Source organism: Oryza sativa, chromosome 4, assembly GCF_034140825.1.
Source record: "Oryza sativa Japonica Group chromosome 4, ASM3414082v1".
In the NCBI taxonomy this organism is placed as follows: Eukaryota; Viridiplantae; Streptophyta; class Magnoliopsida; order Poales; family Poaceae; genus Oryza; species Oryza sativa.
This window is the reverse complement of record NC_089038.1, coordinates 32,643,638-32,668,500: the sequence shown is the minus strand read 5'-3', so window position 1 is coordinate 32,668,500 and position 24,863 is coordinate 32,643,638. Positions and strand designations below refer to the sequence as shown.

General features: G+C 46.7%; 2 protein-coding genes, 1 long non-coding RNA gene and 2 other non-coding genes across 5 annotated transcripts; all 5 read right to left on the bottom strand.

Annotated features, from left to right (window-relative positions):
- Positions 1-6,428: 6,428 nt before the first annotated feature.
- On the bottom strand, positions 6,429-6,651 carry LOC112938835 (small nucleolar RNA U3). The gene has a single exon (XR_003242155.2). It is a non-coding gene; the product is annotated as a small nucleolar RNA U3 (small nucleolar RNA).
- A 1,164-nt stretch (positions 6,652-7,815) lies between these two features.
- Positions 7,816-8,039, bottom strand: LOC112938833 (small nucleolar RNA U3). The gene has a single exon (XR_003242153.1). It is a non-coding gene; the product is annotated as a small nucleolar RNA U3 (small nucleolar RNA).
- Positions 8,040-10,760: 2,721 nt separating this feature from the next.
- On the bottom strand, positions 10,761-11,648 carry LOC112938651 (uncharacterized). The gene is made up of 2 exons (XR_003241824.2): positions 11,535-11,648; positions 10,761-11,233 (listed from the first exon to the last, which is right to left on the bottom strand). It is a non-coding gene; the product is annotated as an uncharacterized lncRNA (long non-coding RNA).
- Positions 11,649-13,358: 1,710 nt separating this feature from the next.
- LOC4337104 (xyloglucan endotransglucosylase protein 6) lies at positions 13,359-15,136 on the bottom strand. Its single transcript, XM_015778816.3, has 3 exons — positions 14,928-15,136; positions 14,709-14,809; positions 13,359-14,335 (listed from the first exon to the last, which is right to left on the bottom strand). Exons 1-3 carry the CDS (start codon positions 15,085-15,087, stop codon positions 13,637-13,639), a joined length of 960 nt encoding a protein of 319 aa, XP_015634302.1. The 5' UTR covers positions 15,088-15,136; the 3' UTR covers positions 13,359-13,636.
- Positions 15,137-19,817: 4,681 nt separating this feature from the next.
- Positions 19,818-23,391, bottom strand: LOC4337103 (organic cation/carnitine transporter 4). The gene is made up of 3 exons (XM_015781653.3): positions 22,930-23,391; positions 20,542-21,394; positions 19,818-20,472 (listed from the first exon to the last, which is right to left on the bottom strand). The coding sequence occupies exons 1-3, from the start codon at positions 23,321-23,323 to the stop codon at positions 20,154-20,156; spliced, it is 1,566 nt and encodes a 521-aa protein (XP_015637139.1). The 5' UTR covers positions 23,324-23,391; the 3' UTR covers positions 19,818-20,153.
- Positions 23,392-24,863: the final 1,472 nt, after the last annotated feature.

The window sequence follows — 24,863 nt, the reverse complement described above, 5'->3', positions numbered from 1 at the left end:
TTTAACAGGGACTATAAAGATAATCTTAGTCCCGGTTCTTATTCGAACCGTTTTTTAGCGATCCAACAAAGATTAATTCTCTAGTAGTGTATTAGTTGCCTGAAAACATGCGTATGTGTGTAAGAAGTGAAGATAGAAGAGTGACAGATCAAAATAAATCAAAGAACAATACACCTCTGTCCCAAGTACAGTCGTAGCATATAACTTCGCAAATTACAAACTTAATGAGAAGTAAATTAATCTCATACGTACTCATATCAGTTTCGTTTGGAAAAGCAGATTGTGATAGAGGAACAAGAACCCCTCATGTCGCGTTAGGCATGCATCGGCCGGCGATTTGTCTTGGATTCTTATGATTCTGCCTTTCTCCTTTTTGGATTTTTGTCCATGTATTATATTCTCTCTCAGAGTTCAGACCTGCAGGTCGACAGTCAATGCGTATTTGTACTCTTCGACGTTTTTGTTTTTCCTCGCCGCTCGCTCCTGGCACACATATACATCCAATCAGGACGTTAGATGCATGGCACGGTGCAATATGGCCAAATTAAGCGTGCATCCGCCCATCATGCATAGTCAACACATTATTCTTCTACTTATGGTCAGGAAACCATCGTATTCGCCGTAGTACATAGAGAGATCCTCTGAATGAAGAGACTGGTTATTGTTCTAGCTGTGAGTTCACGCCAAAATTGAAAGTTTGGTTGAAATTGAAACGATGTGACAGAAAAGTTAGAAGTTTATGTGTGTAGAAAAGTTTTGATGTGATGAAAAAATTGGAAGTTTGAAGAAATATTTCGGAACTAAACACGGCGCTAGTACTATTAAAATTTTGAAATGAAGGCAAGGGCATAAGTCATAATTGAGTACTAGTTGGTAATTTAGAGTACTCAGCAGATATATAATTAATGTACTTTCTCCTTAAACGTAAATTCTTCATCTGGTTTGCATTTTAGCAGCGTTGCTGGACGGCTGATCTTCTCCAGAAGCGTGATATTGATAGCACTCAGCCTGCCCCTTTTGCACACAGAATCTTGAGATGGCGAACCACACCCTCTTCAACTGTGTATTCGCTCGACAGATCTAGCACCACATGTTGTCGCCCTCTGGCTAGGTTGCCCTCCCCCCGTGACAGCTCGCTTCAGGTCTAGTGGCTGTCTTCTAGGGTCTGCTTATCTAAGCATCTTCGCGCCAACTTCGACTCCCCGGTCCTTCTCGTCTCTTGGTAGCTATGGAAGGAGTGGAACTCTAGGGTATTCGACTCTGCGCTCTCCTCGGTCTCAGTAGTTCTGGAGTCTATCCTCTCGGAGGGTCGTATACTCGTATGTGGTCTTCTGCTGGTGTTGCTGCTTTTGGGGGCTTATTAGGAGTGTGGTATGGTTCTGCCTCCACCCTCCCGCTGATCGGAGTAGCCTTTTCCGTAGTAGTTTTTTTTTCTTTCCTTTACCTGGTTGTAGCTTTTGTTTTTTTCTCCCTCCCCCCATAGGCATGTCTGACTGATTGAGTTGTATAACAAAAACTCTTCTAATATATTGACATGCAATGAGCATTCGCGAAAGAAAAGTTACTTTCTGCTACACCATAACTAAGGCCAGTGATCCTATGCAGTCGTCTAGGCTCGTCGATTTGTGACTGATAATAATAGACATGCGATGTCAATATAATCAGCTAATATTACTTAGATGATACCCCTGTAATTTACTACGGAATAAATTTTTTAATGCATTGCTTTGCCCATATGTTTTAAATTACATATTTATCAAAATACTTAACATATGTTTACAATTAAATAGATAATCTGTCGTAATAATTTACTCGACAATCTGTTTCAAACAAAATCTTGGAATATTGTAAAAGATGATAATATATATGTTTCAAACAGAATCTTAGAATCTTTTCTAGACAGACGGTGGCCGGCCTAGGCTACAACACACGGCGGGCGGCGGACCGGCGGTACAGCTTAGGCAATTAGTTAGCCATAGTAGCCAGTTTAAGCGATTGAAGAATGAAGACCCCGGGCGTTGACGTCACGCTTATGACTGCGGCGGCGAAGGCGTCAAAAGCGCGGGGCCCGATTGGGTCGCACGCGTGCCCGGAAAAAGCCAGCCGCCCACTCACCCTCCATCCCGCCTTGCCAAGCCACACACCACAAACGCCACCCGTTCTCATTCTCTCTCGCGCACACACGCACGCACGCATGCACCTGCAACTCTGAACAACGCACGGCACTCCACTGCTGCTGCTACTACTCGCTTAGCCGATCGACCGATCGATCGATCGGAACGCCGAGTCAAAAGGCGGGACAGGGACAGCATCCTCCTCTGAAATCTGAATCGCGGCGTCCAGCGACACACCACGCCGTGTCCCTCCCTCCCCGTGGCCGGGGGCCAGCGACGTCGCTGCCACGTATCGACGAAGCTTTGACCGCCCGATCGGAATGATTGGGGTTTGGAATGGAGGTCAACTTTCGATTCATTCCGTTTTTTTTCCCCTATCGAGTGCTGGGGGTGTTTTTTTCAGAGGTGAAATTACTAGTTTATGTTCAGAGGTTGATCTCTTTCCTCCTCCCCTGCCTGCCTGACTTGATCGAGTAGTAGTGATACTTCACCGGTAATTCGCACTTTGCAGAACCTGGAGATGATGACAGCAGTAGTAGTAGTAGTAATCTCGATCGATCTCTTGGATGCGTTTTCGTTGAAGGATTGGTTATTAGCACAAGGTGGGATGGTAGCTTGACCCATAACTACAAATATATAGTATTATTATCATGCTCGTGCATGGTTTGTGTTAGAAGCGTGCAATCAATTTCCTCTTGCGAACACTTACTTATCCTGCCTGTAACTTTATACTCGAATTTACCATTTTTGCTAGCCACAAACATATATACAGATTTTAATTTATAGAGTCTAATGTTTTGTTGGTGGAGTCGTCCAGTCGTAGATGGCAAGCTACGCTACGCTACGCTGTCCCCCCTGCCACTGCCGTGCCACCCAGGGCACGAGGTCTCCCGAAACCGACCGACCTGCCGCTCGCTCGCTCGCGCCCGCGCGCCGGCTAGAATGGTCCGGCTGCCGGTGTGCGAAACACGGCGGCGTGCGCGTGCGCGCGGGGCGGCGTACGTACGTGGACACGCACGCCGCGCGCTCGATCGCCACGGCAACCTGTACACGCGACGAGTCCTCCGCTGGCTAGTGCGCACCGCAACATCGCGGAGCAAACCAGACGCGCGTGCGTGCGCGCGGCCGCGCGATCGATCGAGGGTTCCCGGCCTGTAACACGTGCCTCCGAAACCGACGAGGCCAGCGACGACGTCGACGCTGACCCAAGACCCAAACCCAACCCGGCCGCGGCGTCGGTTTCGGAGGGGTAGGAAGTAGCAGTAGCGCCGGCATCCGTCGCGTCAGGAAAAGCACACGCTCTGCGACACGGATCGTTGACGTGTTGGCCGGTTTAGGCTGGGCGTTGACACGGCCGGGCTAAGGACAGTAGGACACACGAGGGCATCTTTGGGCTATTAGGCTGAGACAAATGCTAGTTTCCTACTAGCTGTTTGATTCCTGGGTCGCAGTGGGTCAACCTGTTCGTCAAAGTGTGCTCTGACTTTAGAATTAGATCGACACGCTCGGAGTCTACTCAGTTTGTCCCGACAGCTGCCGGGACGGTTGGGTTGGGCACGGATCGATTGGAGCTTAGCTAAGTTGGGTGAGTGATCTGGCATCTTGTTTTAATTTCGGCGTAACTGTATGGTAATGTAGTGTGGCCGTACGTGAGATCGATCTAGCAAGCTTGTGATCTCTGCGCCTAACACACGTGGTTAGGACAGTGGACAGATAACCCAACCAAGCAAGAGGTCAACCATACGTCTGATGATGCTTTTAATAACCCATATATGCACGGGATTGTTCACGAGACTGATCTCATCACAGTGGGAACACATGCTATTGAGACAAAACAAGTGTACGCCGTGTTAATGATCTTGAACTCTTAATGATGAGGCTACATTCTCAGTACTACTTACCTAACAAAACCCACTGTCTAGTGACAATATATACTGGTGCGCGCCCGTTACGTCATAAACAAACAAACACTATCCTGTCCATAATTAAAGGCAATAAAACAACAGGTTTTGTGATGAATAATTGAATGCATTTCTATGTTGTGAATTCACTTACTTTAATGATGTACTCACTCTGTGTATGTGAAACCAAGGAAAACTCTCCATCTGTTTTGTTACCCTTTCTTCAGCAGAGTCAACACTCGATGGACCCCGAAAACTGCTGCACATGCCAACAGTTCAGGTGGGCTCTGACGAAAGCCCAAAGGCCCGCGGATTCGCTATCTGTCTCGCTGACCGGCTGGGCCCACCAACCCCCCATCGTGATTGTGTTAGGTATACCGGGCCAGCTGATGGGCCTGTCAAGCCAGTGTCTATCGCATTCATAGCCTGGGTGGGCGGGTCAAACCCTTTTTGACCCCCGGCTACTTCGATCGTTTTCACAACTCTCCTTTTCCTTTTGTCCTGCGAAAAAAAATTTCTTGTCGAGTCACCTTCGGATTATTGCATCAGTTTCCTGTGTGCATTCTTTCCTCGTCGCTGACGAAACCATTGCGTAGATCGCAACAAGAACTAATTAGGCAAAACTTAGTGTACATTCGTTTTCAGTTTCTGTGTTTGACTTAGACGTTTAATTAGCAACAGGTAAGAGTATTTTCTCTGCATTGTCGTCCATGGCAAGCATGCGATGATCTGTGAAAAGTAGCCGGGATGGCGTCGGATCATCCCGGCCGTGATGGTCGCCGGCGGCCGGGGCCAAGCTGCTAGCTAGCTCCGATGTCCCTACCTGACAATATATATCAACCGACTTGATGAATGCCCTGGTGACTACTGACAATGGGAATATACTTGGTGGTGCTTAGCTTATTGGGCACTACCAGCAGCATGATCACAGAAAGGGCACTTCCACACACAAAAAAAAATGTTTTACTGTATATATGATTGCGTTTCGTGACGAGTTCCTGCACAATGAGATGTACATAGTTCTGTACTTTCCATGCATTATACACTGGGGCAGCTGTATATGGAGCCTTGGACACCACTACATCAGAAGATGGGATCATTCTTGAAATGATTCCTTTGACGCGCGTTGTATACAATGTTGACAAATTAAGCATTTATATTTTGCTTCACATCATTGTGCACAGGAACCTGCTATAGTACCCTGTTACCTAGGTCTTCACTGATCAAGAGTACTACTGTATATGCACCAAGCCGCCAGTTGCTCCTTAACCTAGAGAGCGTGTGGGACTGCAATATTTTCGGTGATGAAAACGTAGAAGCCAGCACAGCACGGGGGCGTCAGGTTCATGTATGGACCGACCAGGTGAGGACCCAACTAATTGGATGCCCCATATCATTAGCTATAGCACTACTGCACTAACACAGTAGCAGTAGTCCAGGTATGAAAACTGTGAACTGGCGCCCGAGCTTTATGTGAATTATTAGGCAGCGTTCAGATAGTCAGAGTGCTCATAAGATCACCCAGAAGACTTTCTTGAAAAGAAAGTAGAGATCATACGATGACACGTCTTCTTTCACAAGTGAAGATAAAACCACAAATGTGTTCGCAACTTTCAAGGAATCTCAAGTGAGGCGTCAGAGGGATCCCCCGGGGCATGGCGAAATGGCCCGGACTGTTGCCTGTTGGCGCCATGTGCGCGCTACAGCCTTTGCGAATTTAGTAGATCGAATCATCGAACGGGATTCGATTACTGCATGCTGGTCTGGGTCGATCTCTGGGAGAGGCTCTGGGCTAACCACCGAAAGGAGGAAGCCTTTGCAGCGAGACATATGGCTCAATCAGCTCCTCCATTACCCTGCAGTGCATGGATGTCCCCGCAGCAACAATGCCACGGATCATCAGGCCCGCACGCATACTCATTTCAGTGCAAAAAGGGCTTCAGCCTTCAGCTGGCTTTTCACGAAATATTTCGTGGCTAACTGGCAGGTCCTTGGATAGACCATGTGAGGCCGGTTTGGCTGTTCAATGGAGCATCCTGTTTAGCTAGGACTTGGATTTAGGGCCTGATCGGAACTGCTATCTGCTGCTGCCGCTATGGCTGTGGCTGTTTTTCAGCTGCTGCCGCTGCAGCCATTTTTAGCTCTTGCAGCCACGGTTGCTGCAGCAGCAAGCAGTATCGATCACACCCTTAATTCCAGCAATGCTGTGCCGTACGACGGTACGAGGTACGAGCAGGTCAGCGGGTCACCGGTGTTGTGTGAAGCTAAGCTGTATTCACTAGCTCGGGATAGTTGGCACAAACGGCATGAAAATGTGGCGCCGTAAATAAGTGAAATACAGCTGCGAACTTTTTGAACACGCTGCAAACATGCGACGGAGAAAACTCAATGCAAAACGAAAAAAAAAATTGGGAGCCTGTCAGACAACCTGAGAGCCATCCTGGCCAAGCGAGGCCCGGCAAGGAACGATCCTCTACAGCCGTGGGATCGAATCAGCCAGTGACATGATCCGGCCGTTAATCACGCTCTGGCCCACAGGTCATGCGTCATCAACCAAGCTTGAGTGCTTGCCTCCTTATTAGTCAAGGATGCAACGGTACGAGCCTATAGAACAGATCCTGTTCAAGTAAGGTCGTGCCATGGATCATCTGCACAACTCTTTTAAACCAGCTTTGATCTATGTGGATAGCCGAGGTGGTACTAATACTAGTCTTTGTTGTCCTCCAATTGCGTAATGGGCCGGCCCATACTGCAATACATGTCCTGAAAGGCTTCATGGCCCACTACGAAATGCTTTTCTCCTACAGTTTATCTTACTCCTTCACATAGCCATCACGTGGTTAAAAACTCCACCTGTAAACATTAGTAGATGGAAATTGTATCCAATAGTGTACTGTCGTACTGATCCGTGCCCAAACTGATGATAATGCAATTTAACATGGGGGTTTATGTTTCTGAGGACCCAGCTGATGTGATCAGGGCCTTGACATAATCATGAAAGATGCTGTAATTTAATTTCGTCCAAGTCTGGACCTGCATAGCAGTCTTCAGGGCAATCCCTTTGATAAAATTTTACACAATGTCACATCGAATGTTTGGATACATGCTTAGAGTATTAAATATAAACGAAAAAATAATTAATCACATAGATTGTGTGTAAATTACGAAACGAATCTTTTAAGCCTAATCGCGCCATGATTTAATAATGTGGTGCTACAATAAACATTTGCTAATGATTGATTTATTAGACTTAATAAATTCATCTCGGGGCGAATTCTGTAATTTATTTTGTTATTATACTACATTTAATACTTTAAATATGCGTCCGTATATTCGATGTGGTATGTCAAATCTAAACATAGCCTTAGTAGTACCACTATGTATGCTCACTTAATTTCACTAGTTAGGATTTGTCTTTTTTAGACGGAGGGAGTACGTTGTTGAGATCTTGTACCTCAGATTTGTTGTGTATATGCATGATGTGACTAAAACACCTTAATTATCAGTCCAATGCTCCGTAGCATGAACTTGGATTTCCATTTATTACGAGGTAGTCCAAATGATCAATGTGAGCAGCAGAAGTATCAATTGATGAATGATCAATGTGAGCAGCAGAAGTATCAATTGATGAAGGATAATAACACACTATGATTACAAAAATCTACAAATTACTGTTTGGATTGTCATGCGGATGACTTGGGCTTGTCAAAGATTTTACTGTTAGTAATTCAGGCTTCTCCTAAATATTGAAAAAACGGCCTAATTAATGGAGTGGTGAAGATAACTGAAAAAAAAAATGATGCCTGTCAGACAACCTATGGGCCAACCCTGACCAAGCGAAAGCCCGGCAAGGAACGATCCTCTACAGCCGCGGGATCAATTCACACGGAAATGATCCGGGCCGTCAATCACGCTCTGGCCCACAGGTCATGCGTCATCAACCAAGCTTGAGTGCTTGCCTCCTTATTAGTCAAGGATGCAACGGTACGAGCCTATAGAACAGATCCTGTTCAAGTAAGGTCGTGCTTAGCGGTCAAAGGTTTTGCATTTTAAGCTAGATTCATTTCTTGAAGACTTCCGAGGTGGTACTATGTTTGGCAAATGACGCCCTCCCATGTTTTGTTTTGTATTGTCTCAAACTCTAGGTCTGTGCACATGGTTGTCATGTACTGGGCTGCTGGGCCTTCCTTCCTAAAATGAACCCAGGCCTTCGGCTACACCATGGAGCCGTAGAAAGTGGAAACATGGTTAGTGGTAAAAACAGTTACAGAAATTCTTAACCAACCAAAATAAACTAGTAATTTGCCCATGCTAACGCTACGGCGATATCTAGCAAATTTTCTACTTAAAAATTATTTTACTATTTCGAGGTCCAAATTTATTTAAATATTATTATCACAAACCGGAGTAGCTCTCAGTATGAAAGTTCAAGTCGCAATCAAGAGAAGTAATCTGTTCACTATTATTTTTCTACTTCTACATGCATAAACAAATATCAATTAAAGGTTTTCTATTTTTTTCATCAATAATCACCATTTGTATCACAATTCTCTATCCAGCATTTAAGAAAGGTTTAAAAATATGTATGGCTATTTTTGGAAATATCATATTTGATAGAGAACCTCCGTCCGTCGCTCCTCCGTTGGCCTCTTCCTGTCCCAGCGACAGTACGCCGTCGATCTTCTTCAGCGAGCCGGCATGTCTGAATGCCACCCCACCGCCACCCCGGTTGATGCTCGGGCCAAGCTTTCCGCCTCCGACGGCGCCCCCGTCAAGGATCCGACCGAGTACAGGAGCCTTGCAGGCACTCTGCAGTACCTCACTCTCACTCGGCCAGAGCTCGCCTATGCTGTTCAGTAAGTCTGCCTCTTCATGCATGATCCACGGGAGCCCCACCTTGCCTTGGTCAAGTGCATTCTGCGCTTACGTCAAAGGCTCTCTCCACCGGACTCCACATCAGCACCGGCCCTGTCAAGTCTCTGACGGCTTATTCTAATGCCGACTGGGCCAGCTGTCCCGACTCCCGGCGCTCCACCTCCGGATACTACGTCTTCCTCGGCGACAATCCGATCTCTTGGTCTTCCAAGCGTCAGACGACTGTCTCCCGGTCTAGCGCGGAGGCTGAGTACCGCGCTGTTGCTCACGCCGTCGCCGAATGCTGCTGGCTTCGACAGCTTCTCCAGGAGCTTCATGCTCCCATCGCCTCTGCAACCGTTGTTTACGGTGACAACGTCAGCGCTGTCTACATGACGGCCAATCCGGTGCATCATCGTCGTACGAAGCACATTGAGATCGACATTCACTTCGTTCGGGAGAAGGTGGCTCTAAGACAGGTCCATGTGCTCCATGTACCGTCGTCCCATCAGTTCACCGATATCATGACCAAGGGGCTGCTTGTGCAGTTGTTCACTGATTTCAGGTCCAATCTTTGCATTCGTGATCCTCCTGTTGTGACTGCGGGCGGGCATTAGGAATGTATAGCCATATATGTATAGGATTCTTTTGTATCCTTAGCTTCCTTGTATACTCCTCTAAGGATCTTGTATATTGGAAAGACTATAATATATGGTCACCCCCCTCATTGGGGAGAGTGGTGTTCTCTCCTATTCTCTTTACAATATATATGTTAATGAATCTAGACACACATTAACATATATATATCAATGTGGGCAATGCTAGAAAATCTTATAACCTAAAACGGAGGCAGTAATATATTTGTTCAGAAATAACGAAATGCTCTATTCTCATTCATCAAAAGTTGCAAGTAACGATTGTGGTTACGCTGTTATACCCAAATTAATTAATAATGGACTAAAAAGCTATGGTTATCCTTTAAAATGATTTAGTAGAGCGTGTACACATAGATGGTAACATTATCTGCAAACGATATATGTAACTCGTTTTCCCTAAATAAATAATTTTAATTAAGTACAAAGACATAGAATTAAAATTTTTATGCAATTAAGCAAGAGATCTGCTGGTTGCCTGGGCATATAAAAGGCTAAAACAGGTTAGTGCATACTGTGTTGGAGTCATGATTGTCAATACACATAGAAAGGAGATTCATGGACTGAATTGCTTGCTCCAAGTATAGACAAGCATATGAATCAGCTCCATTTTAGACCAGAAAATAGTGCACTATGCATCTCGAAACATATGAAAGCCCCTCATTCTTTTTTTTTTCCGGGTTGAAAGCCTCTCATTCTTCATTGTTAAGATAATGTTGTGCTGCTTTTATACTGAATAAGGTGTGTAGATCAACGTCAGCTTACAGTTGAATAGGACTTAGCAAATTGGTAAATGATCCAAGTTAATGAGCTAGTTTTGCAATTTGCAGTACATTCAGTTATTCAGACGATCGCACCCGAACTTGCAGCCATATATAGTACGCCAAAAGAAAATCCGAATCTCATTCTGTTGGACATACCTGGTCCAAATCGAATTTCTAGAAACTAATCTAGACAGCAATGAGCATTTGTTTCTTTTGCAAGGACCCATGAACAACTTACAGAAAGGGCATATCAAACATTAAAGTATCAAAGTAAGATTAATACTATTGTTTTAGACTAATAGAGCTTTGATAGCCACCCATCAAGAGGTACAAGGCAATCTATGAATTAAGAAGACCTAAATTATAAAACAAGAAACACATATATATTACATCCAAATCAAGGTCTCCAAAATACTGCTACGTACTTATTTGCAAATGCATATCCACATGGGAAAAAAAAACGTGAACAGTGATTTGACAAACTGATATTTGCACTAAGTTAAGATAGACAAGGTTCGGCAAAACCCTGATCAATCTAGTTTGTGAAATTAATCTGAATTATTTCTCTAAAAAAATTAATCTGAATTCTGAAGCTCTTTATACAAGGAGCAGATCATGATGATATATGCCATAGACAAATCACTACTTGCAGTGCTTCTCCCCTACTTACATACTCATTTACTCACACAGAACTCAACACTTCCTGAAGACTGCACAGATCAATATTCATGTTTCTCAATTCTGAACATTACCGATCGATTTGACTTTCTTACCGGAACCATCATACAGTTTTGTAGAAGTGATTTTAGCAGGTATAGACAAGCACGATATAAGCTAGCACATCAAATGGTTTGGTCTAAAAGATTTTACCATGTCCCAGCAGCGGAACAGCACCTCGCCATGGTTCGTGTGGAAGCCCAGTGGGCGTACCTTGACACCAAGCATCACTGACAGAACAGATCAGGAACATGTAATGGGAAGGATGCCACGATCCCTCAGCATATCAACGAATTAAATCAAGATTACAGCAAAAGCTCATATTAAAAGTTGTTGGCCTATACCCCATAATACAAATGAAATGTACATTCAGACTTTAGTAAAGTGCCACAACTCCATAATTTGGTTAAGCTATCCCATTTGCAGACATATCAACAAAAAGAACGCCACAAGTCTCATCTATGGCAACCCGGGCGGCTAGGAAATTTTGCATGCAACATCAAGAATCAGGTAAATTTGAGATAAATGTACCTGACCTTATCCGCAAATTCCACTGCTGAAGCATTATGATTTTGAAATTGCAAGATCAAATTAGTGGAAGAGCAAGCAGCAGCCGACCAGGGACGAAATGTGGTGGGGCGTTGCGATCTATTGACCGGCGAGTTGGGTAGACAGAGAACCGCTTATGGCAGCCGACCGGTTACGGCGATCGGTGCAGAAGGGTGCAAACGATTTGTGGGTTGGGTTGGAGTCTGGGCTTGGGCATTGCGCTTGACCCTCGCCCCATTCTCTAGCAACAGATCAATAGGGAAAGGAGGCGCTATCGGCTGTATCGGTGACGGCGACCAACAGATTTTGACGGTCTCTCCATGGTCATCGGCAAAGGACTTGCACGTGGCATGGTGGGCAGAGAGGGAAACGAGGGTGTCGTCGCTTCGAGTGAGGGCGACCTAGGCGCAAAAATTCGCGAGACAATGAGGAATTGAGGAGGCGCAATCTGTAGCGTGGAAGACGGGAAGGAAAGGGGAGGAAGAATCGCGTGGAAGACGGGAGTCGGGTTGGGGTTATGGTGCGAGGTGGGAGGTGGAGATGACATGGAGCGTTGGATTTCACAGGGATGATCTCAACCGTTGAGTGATGAATGTAAGAGTGTAAGAGTGAAAGATGAGTAAAACAAGTTGGTGAATTATAGGGTAGATCAGCAGGTAGCCAGTTAGCAATTCCTTTTATTTTACTGGTCGAGTTATATGGAAAGGGTTACCGACAAAAATGAAAACGGAAACAATTTTGCTGTTATATTTTACTGTTTCTAAATGCGCCATCATATATATGATCTAATTCTTTACTCAACCCATAGTCTATAGTATCGTCAATTCATCAATCAAACCCCTAATCTATTGTTGAAAGAAAGACAAATTGTAATTTACATAGTGTAACTTTGATTTTATTTCATCAGAACATATAGCTATGCAAATTGAATTGTGATTTTTATGGTCAATGTTTCTGATATTTCTTACCGGTTTTCCGTTGATAATCATCCGTAGTATCAGTTGTTTTTTTTTATATTTTCGATACCGTTTTCTTTCCAGTATTTATGTTTTGAATTCCGTCTTCGAGAAAATATAGTGATGGATACGATTGAAACGTTTTCTGGCCGTTTTCATCCGTAGATACAGTGTTGCCTCGTTCACAGGTGTACACCTAGCTTGGAGCTCTCTCGCACTTGCTGCATTCAAAAGCAAAAGCAAGGTATTATTACGTCTCCAAGTTGCGCCGTTGCGGCACATCTGCATCTGTATTTTCGGTGGTATACACTAGTCCTACATTGGTACAGAACGTGCCAATCAATCACTCGCTCTGCATTCCCTCTACGGTCTACCACTCTACCGGCATACGTATAGTACTACTGCGACCTGTCCAGCTGTGTAGCTGGCAAAAGAAAGACAAGCCGAGAGAGTTTGGCTAAAGCGAAAACTAGGCTGGTCCCTTCAGAACAAAGTGAGCATGCAAAAGAGGGATCAAGGCGAAGGCAAGAGCATCATCTCGTGACCATCTCAGCTGTTTCAGTATTCTGATTCTACTGACCCGTGATGAGGAGGGGCAAGGCAAAAGCCTGGTCAGTCCTAGTACTAGTACTGATCGATGCCTTATCTCTTCGGACTCTCTCGTCCTGCACCCCAAACAGTGAGATCTGTAATAGTAATAATGTACGAGTCGATCAAATGGACCACAGGTTTATTGTACCTCTCGGTACACCTCTTCTTATTACTCGGTTGATCTCTGAATTAAAGCCATCAATACATCAGTGATCTTTCAGATGGCATTCATTGATTTTTCACCGTGAGGAGGACCAAATGAATGAATGATGGCATTGGGCATTTGCATTTCGATTTGAAGTTAAAAGTGAGCATCGTCCAGATCGGAAGACTGAAGAAATGCAGCAGCAGCAGAACAGCAGTGGAAGCCGAGTAACAATTTTTTACAGATACACCCCCACAGAGACACAGAATTACGATGAACTACCATCACCTAAGTTCATCTGAGATAAACTACCTGCCATTTGATTTGCTAACCAAGAAAGAAACCAGCAGTTCCATCCATCGATCCATCCTAACCGGCGACGAGATCGACGGTCACCGTCCGGCGCACTCCGGCGGCTGGACGGGGAAGCGGTCGGTGTCGACGCAGTAGTCGTAGACGAGGTGGTGCGCGCGCGCCCACACGAGCTGGTGGTTCTGGTGCACGGTGAGCTCCTCCATGTCCTTCTCCTTCCACCAGTACCTCCCCTCCTTGCCCCACGAGCTCCCCGTGCACCGCGCCACCTCGCCGGCGTCCGAGTCCGTGGCGTTCGCCGCCCACGCGCAACCCTCGACGCGGACGTCGCGGAACGTGGCCACGAACGGCGCGTGCGACCAGTCCGTCTTCACCCGCCCGCCCTGCGTCGCCCAGTCGTCCGCGTTCCAGATGGAGCTGTACACCGACATCGGCTGCGGCGACGGGAACGGCGGCACGGACGCCGCCGCCGATGTGGCGTTGCTGGTGCCATTGGCGGCGGCGGCGTGGCGGTGGTGGCCCTTGACGGCGGCGGTGGCGTTCTTGTTCTCGTAGACGCGGATGGGGGTGTCGTCGACGAGGAAGACGACCTGGCTGGGGTTCCAGAGCACGGCGTAGGTGTGGAAGTCGGCGGTGGGGTCGAACCACAGGTCGATGCGCTGCTCCCGGTTGCCGACGCCGTCGATGTACAGGTTGGTCTGCACCAGGTACGGCTCGCCGGTGACGTTGCCCAGGAACTCGAAGTCGAACTCGTTGTGCTTGTCCCCGCCGGACGACAGCTGCAAGCCAAATTCAGCTAAATTTAGTTTTAACTCCAGTTAATTAAGTAATGGATTAATCGGGGGTGATTAGTGAAAAGCGGCCATCTTTAAAGAACGTTGTCCTATTGCTGCACGAGTTCACGTGCCGCTGTTCTTTGTAAATTGATTCTTGGCAGCTTCCCCCGACAGACATGGTCAAGCATGTCCCCAACACTGCCTCGAAAAACGTTTGTACTGTATTTACTACAGTAGTGCATACTACTAATGGTGTCATTTACCCCAGTTAATCTTGTTTAAGCTAATGCAGGATGAAGAATCAATAATGGCAGGTTCGAAGCAGATGGAGGAAAGCGTAGCGAAGCACAGAGCACAGCCTGATGCACTCACTCACATAGAAAGCAGTGACAACTCCGGCGGAATCCCCCGCCACGAGCTTCAGGTCGGCGGTCGCCTTGCCGTACAGGAACTTGCTCTTCGACGCGAACCCGCCGCCTGCATCCACAACACAAAACATTCTGGTCATCTGTCCCCCAAATGCAGATCGAGAACATCTTCACCCATTCACCACAAAAACTTCAACGGCGAAGACGATGAACAGTTGAACACGTACCGGACGAGCTGTCGAGGCGGAGCTTGAGGAGGTCGCCCTCGTACACGACGTGGTCGTTGGCCCAGCTCGGCTCCACCACGTCGTCGAACTTGCCCGCCGCCGCCACACCGGCGGCGCACACCACCGCCACCACCACCACCACGACGGCCAGAGACGCCATTGTCACTGCTCACTTGCTGTGCTGTTCGATCGACTCGACTGATGGGCTCAATCTCAAGCTGAAGCTGGGTGCGATGTTTATATAGGCGAGACGTTTGGCTTACGGTGGAAGGGTGGCACGTGACACGAGGGCGCCACGTCGGAGGCCAAGCTAGCCGTTGGGCAACGGGGGACCCACGCGTCAGGAGATAGGGACCAGTGGTCAGTCTAGCGCTCTACTACTACTACAGTCTGCGTGCACAGCTCAGCTGCTGTGGATTTCTCCAACTTTTGCGGCTTTGTTCACAGCGAGCTTTCAGCACGCTTGGGCCTCTTTAGTTCCCCAAATTTTTTTCCCAAAAACATTATATCGAATCTTTGGATATATGCATGAAGCATTAAATATAGATAAAAAGAAAAACTAATTGCACAGTTATGAAGGAAATCGCGAGACGAATCTTTTAAGCCTAATTAGTCCGTGATTAGCCATAAGCGCTACAGTAACCACATGTGCTAATGACGGCTTAATTAGTCTCAAAAGATTCGTCTCGCGGTTTCCAGGCGAGTTCTGAAATTAGTTTTTTCATTCGTGTCCAAAAACCCCTTCCAACATCCGGTCAAACGTTCAATATGACACCCAAAAATTTCCTTTTCCCCATCTAAACACACCCTTTCTTTCTTTCTTTCTCTCGCTGAGCTACGCGGCTACTGGCCACAGCCGCTGTGACCAGTCGGGGAAAGAATTGTTTCTGCCTCGCTTGCTCTTGCTTGCTCAGCACAGCTAGCCAGCTAGCCGTACGTGAAACAGTACACTAGTTGGTTACAGCTGGCGAGTGGGCCCGTATGTAGGACTAGTACGTGACACGGTAAAGAGAAAAAAAGGTGACAGTAAAAACAGCTTGGCCCAAACAGAGTCGTGCAGGGGAAGTAGAAGATCAGCGATACATAAAGTGCTGCGCCCTCTGTTGCTAGCCTGCTTGCACTTGCATTGCACGGCTAGCACGGCTTGATGGAGTCTGCAGGATGGCTTGCAACGGAAGGAGCATTCAAAAACCTGATGCAGATCTATTGACCCACTTACCCGTGTGGATTATAGTCAAGTCTTTGATTAAGTAGAACTAACACAGCAGTACAAAGTATCACTATACGGGGTACTTGGATTAGAAATGTGAAATGCTAGATGTTCAGATCAGAAATGGAATCTCAGCTGCAGCAACTATACTACAAGCAGTAAAAAACATTCAAGGATCAGGCGGTGACGTCGAAGCCTAATACCAGCACCCTATTTTAAGGCTGTCAATCCACGTGATTAGCCAATTTAGTTAATGCTAATCACTCGATTAGGAACAGTTCCCCAGGAGGGAGCAGGGAGGCGTAGGCTCCAGCTGTGAATGAGCAGGGAGCCATCACCACCCTTTATCAAAGGCGCCCCCCCGGTTGTGAAAAAAATGCTGCGATGCGATCGATGGCATGAGTTTTGGTGCAGAGAACGACGATGATGCCTCTCCTGCCCCGTCGATTTTTTACTGCAGAGAACGAAACTCATGACGCATCATTCCACGGGCTCTCTCCTCCTCCTCCTTTCGCTTTCGCGACGCCCCAGCCGATGCGCATAATCTTTTGTCCTTGTCGAGTTCACACAAAAGTCACAAAACCGCTCGTGTTAACGTTACAGTTTTTACCGCGCCATCAGAGTTTAATCGTACGCTAAGCTTCCATTTTAGTAGGACTAGTGGGCAGTGGCTTACTGGCTTTCATCCCCCGCAAATCTGCATTGTTCTTCAAGGAAGATACAGTCGGAAAGAGGTGATATATGGCTCATGCTGGTATGGTACGGTATGGAGGATGCGCATAACCAATGCGTGCTTGCCTGGTGTCCATTTCAATCGTGATTAGCTTTCGGAAAATGATACTCTCTTCGTTTTAAAATATAAGTATTTTTAGCTATGTAAAAATTATTATATTTTAAGACGGAGATAGCATATTACAGTATTCCATTCGAATTCAAACGGAATTATACATCAGAGATAGCAGCTGATATTAGGTATCAAGCTTTTGTCCAAACAGAATATCAACCGATAATTATTGGATACACTCATTTCGTCCGAACGGTTTACCATTCTGTAGTATTTTCCTTATAACCTTTACTGTACTCCAGTAAAGATATTTACTGAATGTGGGGACATTCCTTTACAGCGGATAATAGTGACATCACCCACTGAACCTGCAATAATTATGCTTTTCTCCCGTGTACAACGCGAGTACTCTCCCCGTCTCCCGTGTCCCGTCCGTGGAAAAGCAAAAGTTTTGGGAGTTTGGACTCATCTTTTCAATCCGCAACTTTTCGAAGTGAAAACCGCAAACCTCTCCTGCTGCTGGACCCCCTCTCCAGCTGTCAGGTCTCAAGTGTTTGATTTTTGTTTTCAAATTTAAAAATTGTACCGTTGATGGTAGAGACAACGTTTAGGGCGTTTAAAGGATTTCTAAATGTTTTCCTTTTAAAAATTGAAACCTTTGGATTTTTTAGTATTAAAATGGATCAAATCTTATTTAACTTATTTTGAGACAAGGGGAGTAGTAGTAAAATTGTGTGTCATACTATCTCATACTCGTATCTCATTCTAAATTAGTTTAATTTGGAATGTAAGGAGTACTCTTGTCAACATTAGCACTGCCGCACTAAAATTGTTACGTGCTCCCTCTGTCCCATTTTAAGCGTAGTCATAAGTTCTTGTGTGCATCTTTGATCATATATCTTATTTAAAATACTTTTTAAAAAATTAAAGAACATAAGTCATACATAAAAGTATTATTTATATTTTATCATCTAAAAATAATAAAAATACTCCCTCCGTCCCAAAATGTAGCAGCATAGGATGGGATGAGACCCATTATATGACTATGAATATGGACATACTCATTACAAAAAAAGGTTAAATAAGACAGAGGATCAAAGTTGAACACAGAAACTTATGACTGCACTTAAAATGTAATGGGGGAATATCATTTTGTGTGGTACTGTTACTAGTGTGCTAACAGCTGTATAAGACTATGTTTAGTTCACACTGAAATTTGGAAGTTGGTTGAAATTGGTACGATGTGATTGAAAAGTTGTGTGTGTATAAAATGTTTGATGTGATCGAAAGTTGAAAGTTTAGAAAAAAAACTTTAGAACTAAGGCTGTGTTTAGTTCAGCGCAAAGTTTGGATTTTGGTTGAAATTGAAGATGATGTGACTGAAAAGTTGTGTGTGTATGACAGGTTGATGTGATGAAAAAGTTTGGATCCAAACTTTACATCTAAACACAGCCTAAACAGCGCCTATGTATACGAGAAATGAATGTACTCGTACGTACATATACGGCCACCGTATATTATACAATTATCCGCACAGCACCGTGCATTTCACAGCATAAATGGCCGTCCAATCAACGTGACCCGAATGCTCTGCTCTGGACGCTGCAGTTTTTGAGCCCATTTTTTACCTCGTCGTCGTCCCGGTGAAAATTTGCTCCCGCCACGGTGCGTCGCTGTTCACCGCGGCATTGGATAGGTTGATATGGACTTGCTCGGCTTGTCCCGTTGCACTCGTGACGCATCCGATTCAAGTATGCAGTATACCACACGAGCTGCAACCGCTGCTCGACAACGACCTGAGGCTGGCTGTAAACGTCGTTCGTGCACGCTTCAGCCTGCAGCTCGCACTGTGCTTCTCCCATCTCTTGTACTACTGATAATTGTGTTCAGCGGAGCACAGTAAACTGCCCCCACGGTACGGAGTACTACGTACAGTAACTGCTCTAGTAACTTTGGAAGTGTGGTTTAAGACTGTCAGTACGTGAAGCTAATGGTGCTCAGAGGAGGATTAATTAGTCCTAAATGAGTTGTACTACATGAAAAAAAAAAGAACACGTGATGGTTATGGCTAGTGGCTAGCCCTTGGCCATTGGCAGCATCGTGTTGGCAGTGACTTGACAGGGTTGGCTCGGCGTGTGTGGTGATGATGTGTGATGAGATGATGGGCTTCTGTGTGTCAGGCGTGCGAAATTATTGCGAACCAGCTCGCGTCACATCGCATTGAGCACAGTACCGAGTGACTACTCCCGCGGCAATGGCGTTGTTGTTGGCCATGGCCGGGAAATGGATGCATGGGGAAGAAGCTGGACATGTCGTTGCTTCCATTTCTGAATTCCTTCAGATGGCCACTTGCGTCTCAAGCGGTCACGCATTTCGCATCGGCATGGAAGGTAGAAGTAGGAGTATACTAGGGTGGTAAGCAGGTGATAGAGATCAGATGTCCCGTAGGATTTGATCAAACTATTATGATGCACATTTCAGGTTATTCAGCTAACCGATGTCCCCAGTATATAACTGAGTCTACCGTTGCCGTTGCAGATCCAAGATGTGGGTTAAGGGCTGTGTTTAGTTGGATCCAAAGTTTGTATTTTGGTTGAAATTGGAGATGTGACTGAAAAGTTGTGTGTGTATGACAGATTGATATGATAGAAAAGGACTGAAGTTTGAATCCAAACTTTAGATCTAAACACAGCCTAAGTGCACAGTTAGTATTCTGAAGTAGACGGCGCTTTATAGTCTTGTACCGGTGCAGCCAACAGCGGCTCTGTTCCTGCTCGTTTCAGTGTTTGGAGTTGTTTCACGAGTAAATACGGCTAGTGGCTCAGTTAACTACCCATTCAAACGACAATGAATTTCGATCAGGTACTCACAGTAGTAGTTACTGGTACGAAGCAGGTTTCATGATGGAGGCTGATCGGTTCAGCGTTTTCATTACTAGCTCCTGAATGAGAAAGGAAGAAATTAAGACGGGAACAGAGCAACACAGCAAGTGTAGTCAGGATTCCGAAAGAAATTTGCTGTAGCTGTACTGCTTAGTAGACTTGCTGTGGTAGTAGCCAGGGCGACTCATGAGCGTAGTCACAAAAGCCCAGCCCAAACACGGTGTTTCCAGCGGAAAACGGCCCAAAATCAATTTGTCTCCGGTTGCACGAGCGACCAACACGTAGAAGAATCCACCAATTCCCGCCGATTCCGAGCAGAATCACTCGCATCACATGCATGTTTTCCATGATCATTTTAGGAGGGTCTTCTCCCCTTCCTCCAGGCCGGCCATGGTGTCGTACATGGGCTTGTTCTTCGTCTCCGGCAGGCAGAACACGAGGAACCCGCCGACGAGGCCCGACACGCCGAACAGCGCGAACGGCACGCGCTCCCCGAGCACCACCACCAGCGGCGCCAGGATGGCGCCCATCTGCGACGCCTGCGACGTGCACCCCAGCGCCGCGTTCCGCACCGCCGTCGGGAACAGCTCCGCCGTGTAGATGAACAGCAGGTTGTACGTCGCCGCCATGCCGAAGATCCCCACCACCCCGCACGCCAGCCTCGCCACCCTGCCCTCTATCGATCAGAAATTTGTTCGCGTAGCTGAATTTGATTGGATGATTGGAGATTACGTATACCTCATGGCGCCGGCGCCGGCGATGAGGCTGCCGGCGGAGCAGGAGATGCCGCTGAGAAGCATGGTGCCGATGGCGAGCGGCTTCCGGCCGAAGCGGTCGAGGAGCAGCGCGGTGAGGAGGTAGGCGGGCATCTCGGCGAGCGAGTTCACCAGGACGCTGACGTAGAGGTTGGTCTTGAGGTTGACGACGTTGAGGCTGAGGCCGTAGTACACCACCGAGGCGAGCAGGTTGATCACCACCGAGAGCACCAGCCTGAACCTCGTCGTCCGCGACCGGAACACGTCGATGATGGAGCCCGACGCCGACGCTGACGAGTCGACGACCTTGCCTGCGCCGGCGCCGTTGTCGTCGTCTCCCTCGTCGTCGAGCTTGAGGGACACGTCGTCAGGAATGCTCCTGCCATTGCTGGACGCGATGGCGCGCACGACGCGCATCGCGTCGTCGGCGCGGCGGCGCACGAGGTACCACCGCGGGGACTCCGAGACGAACGGCAGCACGGCGACGACGAACACGAGCGACGGCAGGGACGTGACCACGTAGAGCATCCTCCAGGACGTCGGGAACAGCGCCGCGATGCCGGCGAGGGCGGCGATCCCGCCGGAGAAGAAGTAGAAGGTGGACATCCCCGCGGCGCCGCGTCGGGAGGGGCCGACGGGCTCGGTGGCGAGGACGAAGGAGCAGAGGCCGACGCTGCCGGCGCTGAAGCCGGTGAGGAGGCGCAGCGCGGCGTACGCCCAGTAGTTGGGCGCCATCGCGGTGAGCATGCCGAAGACGCCATTGAGGACGCAGACCACCTGCAGCGAGCCCTTCCGACCGAGGAACGAATCCGATAGGTGTCCGAACACGCCGGCGCCTGCCAAGACAACACAGCTAAAATTATTTCTACTTCTTTTTTTTTTCTTTTTCTTTGTGGAACTCAGCTACAATTACTTCTGTCACCAAATCAAAAAGGAAAGGAAAACTGGCCCATCGACTGTGTCAGCTACTGGGCCAAGGCCCAGCCTAATAACTAGCCTACGTTGATGATGAAAATTAGGCCCAAATGGGCCACCAGCGCCGGCGATCTTGACTGGTTAATGCCACCGCCGAAACAGACATGGTGAAGTAGCTATTAGTAGTTCTAAAAAAAAAAGGTTAGGAGCTATTGATCACTACCAGGATTCGACAAGCTTGATTTTGGTGATTATGTAGTAACCGATATAATGCGATTCAAATGATTTATTGATCTCACATCTTGGCTTCCAGTCCCCATCCAAAATTCCAAAGATACCGGTGTCAGGCAGGGAGATGCTAGTACCAGTCAAAAGATTCGAAAGTATATCTTGTTCTGGCCAATCCAAACAAAAAGCTTGAAAATAACAGCTATTTAAACATGCGCTGAGAAACAAGGAAGGAAATTTCTGCGAGACACAATCTGCATCCGGCCTATTGCCACGTGATTTAGATCAGATCAGCCGAACTAGACGGCTAGCTTTTCATCGAGCACCGTGAGATAACGTAATCAATTCAGTGACCTGATCAATTATATTGACAGTAGGTTAACAACAGTGACAGGTTGGGCTAAAGCAAATAACGACAGTGAGCGCAGCCACGCATGCAGGAACCCACGGCTAACAGGGTCCAGGCAGCATATTGGGTTCGATCGATCGACAGCTTTTGGAATTAAAGTTAGCGAAAGATGATGTTAAGACGGTACAGGAGTCAAGCAAAAGCTGAACACCGAACTGTCCGGAACCTAATTAATTAATCTCCCAGCCGCCAGCAGCCGCGGAAAGATAAGGGAGGCATTGGCACGGCGCCGCTTGTGCAGATAATGCTCAGTAATTTACATCCATTATGTCGACGATGCTAATGCTGAGTGGCTGATGGCATAAAGTTGACCTGTCAAATCTAATCTCATGTGTAATGACAACCAATCTAAATTGTTAACGAGTGTGATGCAAATATGCAATTGTTCAGTAGTAAATCGGACCCTTTATCTGTTACTAGTAGAAAAATTAAACGGATGGGACAATGAACTACAGTAGCACACGCTGGGATGTTGGCTGGCTGGCTGGCTGGCTAGCTAGCTCCAAGATGCGGCCGTATGCAACCAAACTAGCTGGAGCCACACGTACGATTCCGGGCTGCAAAAATGCACCACCACGAAATCTCCCGGAACGTCGCGGTCTGCAATCCATCGTCCAATCTAGTTTGAAATGCTAGCCTATTTTTGTTTCACGGATTAGTCTCGTATATTACGTATTGCCTCTCACGTCGATGCCACAATTAAGGCAAGCGTTTCATCCAATCTTAGTATTTTGCATTTTGGCATTCCGTTGCGTAATTCGTCAAAAAAAAAAACTACTTGGAAACGAAGGTAATTTGGACGAGAATTGGAGCACTGACCAATCATGCATCCGGCGAAGAAGATGGCCTGGACGAGGCCGACCTTGTACCGCTCGCCGCAGACGAGGCCCCACTCGGACACCGTCGACGAGGCGCGCCCGCTGGCCCACTCCCACCCGGTCCCCGCGGCGGCGCCGGCGCCGGCGCAGCGGTCGCCGCACCGGCCGTCCCCGGCGGCGCACACCATGGCCGGCTCCCGGTCGGCGAAGATGATGACCATGGTGTGCAGCGCCTCCAGCAGCCACGCCGACGACACCAGCACGAAGTGCCGCAGCTGCCACCGCCCGAACTCCCCCGCGTGCCACGCCAGCGCGTCGTCGATGCTCACGCGCCGCTTCACCTCGCCTCCACCGCCACCGCCGCCTCCGCCGGCGAGGAGCGCCTCCGTCGACATGGCTATCCGCTCGGTCGGCGCGCGCGTGTGCGTGCGTGCGTGTCGCTCGGTGGCGTGGGGGGCGATGCGTTTTTGCACGGTGCGCCCTGTTGTATTTGTAGGGAGAGCGAGTTGCCTGTGTTTGTGAGTTGTGTACTTTGTGTGAGTTGTGTGTGTTTTGTTTGTTTTATTTGGAAGTTATTTACGCAGTTTCTTAACTCTGCTTACTGTCAACAGTTGCGACAAAATCATTTTTCTGGACTACTGCTAGTACATGCTCTTCCGATCCAGGATTTGGATCTACAGCGTATTTGTCACATCTGGCGTGGTGATTACCATCGTTGGATGCATTAGGGCTGAGTTTAGTTCTAAACCTTTTTTTTTTCAAACTTTCAACTTTTTCATCACGTCAAAACTTTTTTACACATATAAAATTTTAACTTTTTTTGTCACATCGTTTCAATTTCAACCAAATTTTTAATTTTAACGTAAACTAAACGCACTCCAAGGTGAAGTATCTTTGGACAAGTTGGAATTGGAAGACTGTAATTGCGATTGGCTTTGCATTTTACAGTCATGTACTAGTACTTGTGTGCTTTTTGGACAGGTTGCCGTGCTGCACAAAAATACCTATCCGATAAGGCGACTTTGAATCTAACATGGATTAAGTATGGCAATGCATGCCGTGGCTGATATGGGCGCCTGCGTTTGGTTGTCTTGAGCTGTTTATTAGTGGCGTATATATGCTCAAGAGAAATGTGCGTAATGTATTTGGTCTACTCATAGTCCAACCAGATGATTTGAGAAGTCAATTTTTTATATCTACAAGGCTTTATCCGGCTGAGAAGAAAAGGATTGCCATCGATGTATCGGAGTGGGGCAGTGCTGCACTGCTGCCCAAGTGCCCATAGCTGGCCATGCCCGACACATCCCTAATGATAAGGTTTTTTTTTTTCATTTTTATGGAGAACTATGATTATTTAGTTCGGCAGCTATATATTGAGAGAAGATTTCTCTTTAAGACCGTGTTATGCAGTTGTACACTGAGAAAAGATTTCTCTCATTCTCTGCACACACGTTTCCCGAACTATTGATGGATTTTTTTAAGAAAATTATATAGAAAAATTATTCTAAAAATCATATTAACTTATTTTTAAATTCAAGATAGTTTATAATTACTCTCCGTTTTAGGTTATAAGACGTTTTAACTTTGGTCAAAGTCAAAGTTTATAGGTAATATAGTAATATTTATAATACTAAATTAGTTTCATCAAATCAATAATTAAATATGTTTTTTAATAAATTTGTCTTAGTATTTTTTTTACAAAATTGTTCAAACTTAAAACAGTTAAAACGTCTTGTAATCTAGAACAGAAGGAGTAATAAATTATATACTAATACTTCACCATACGTTCCTTCTAAATCTTCTCTTTTCCTCGTGTCCACCATGCGCTCCCTTCCAATTCTCCCGTCATCGATCGAGCACGTACGATCGTGTACGTTTTTTTAGTCCCACATGGTGTCCGCCCGGGCAGTGGCGTTCTATTCGCTCGCGACGTCT

Bases quoted from the DNA above. Each gene is read 5' to 3' on its own strand.
- LOC4337104 (XM_015778816.3), bottom strand. From the start codon at position 15,087: ATGGCGTCTCTGGCCGTCGTGGTGGTGGTGGTGGCGGTGGTGTGCGCC. The intron at 14,810-14,927 runs GTACGTGTTCAA...TTGTGGATGCAG, and splicing joins CCGCCTCGACAGCTCGTCCG to GCGGCGGGTTCGCGTCGAAG. The intron at 14,336-14,708 runs GTGAGTGAGTGC...TTTGGCTTGCAG, and splicing joins GAGTTGTCACTGCTTTCTAT to CTGTCGTCCGGCGGGGACAA.
- LOC4337103 (XM_015781653.3), bottom strand. From the start codon at position 23,323: ATGTCGACGGAGGCGCTCCTCGCCGGCGGAGGCGGCGGTGGCGGTGGA. The intron at 21,395-22,929 runs GTCAGTGCTCCA...TTGTCTTGGCAG, and splicing joins CTTCGCCGGATGCATGATTG to GCGCCGGCGTGTTCGGACAC. The intron at 20,473-20,541 runs GTATACGTAATC...GATAGAGGGCAG, and splicing joins GCCGGCGCCGGCGCCATGAG to GGTGGCGAGGCTGGCGTGCG.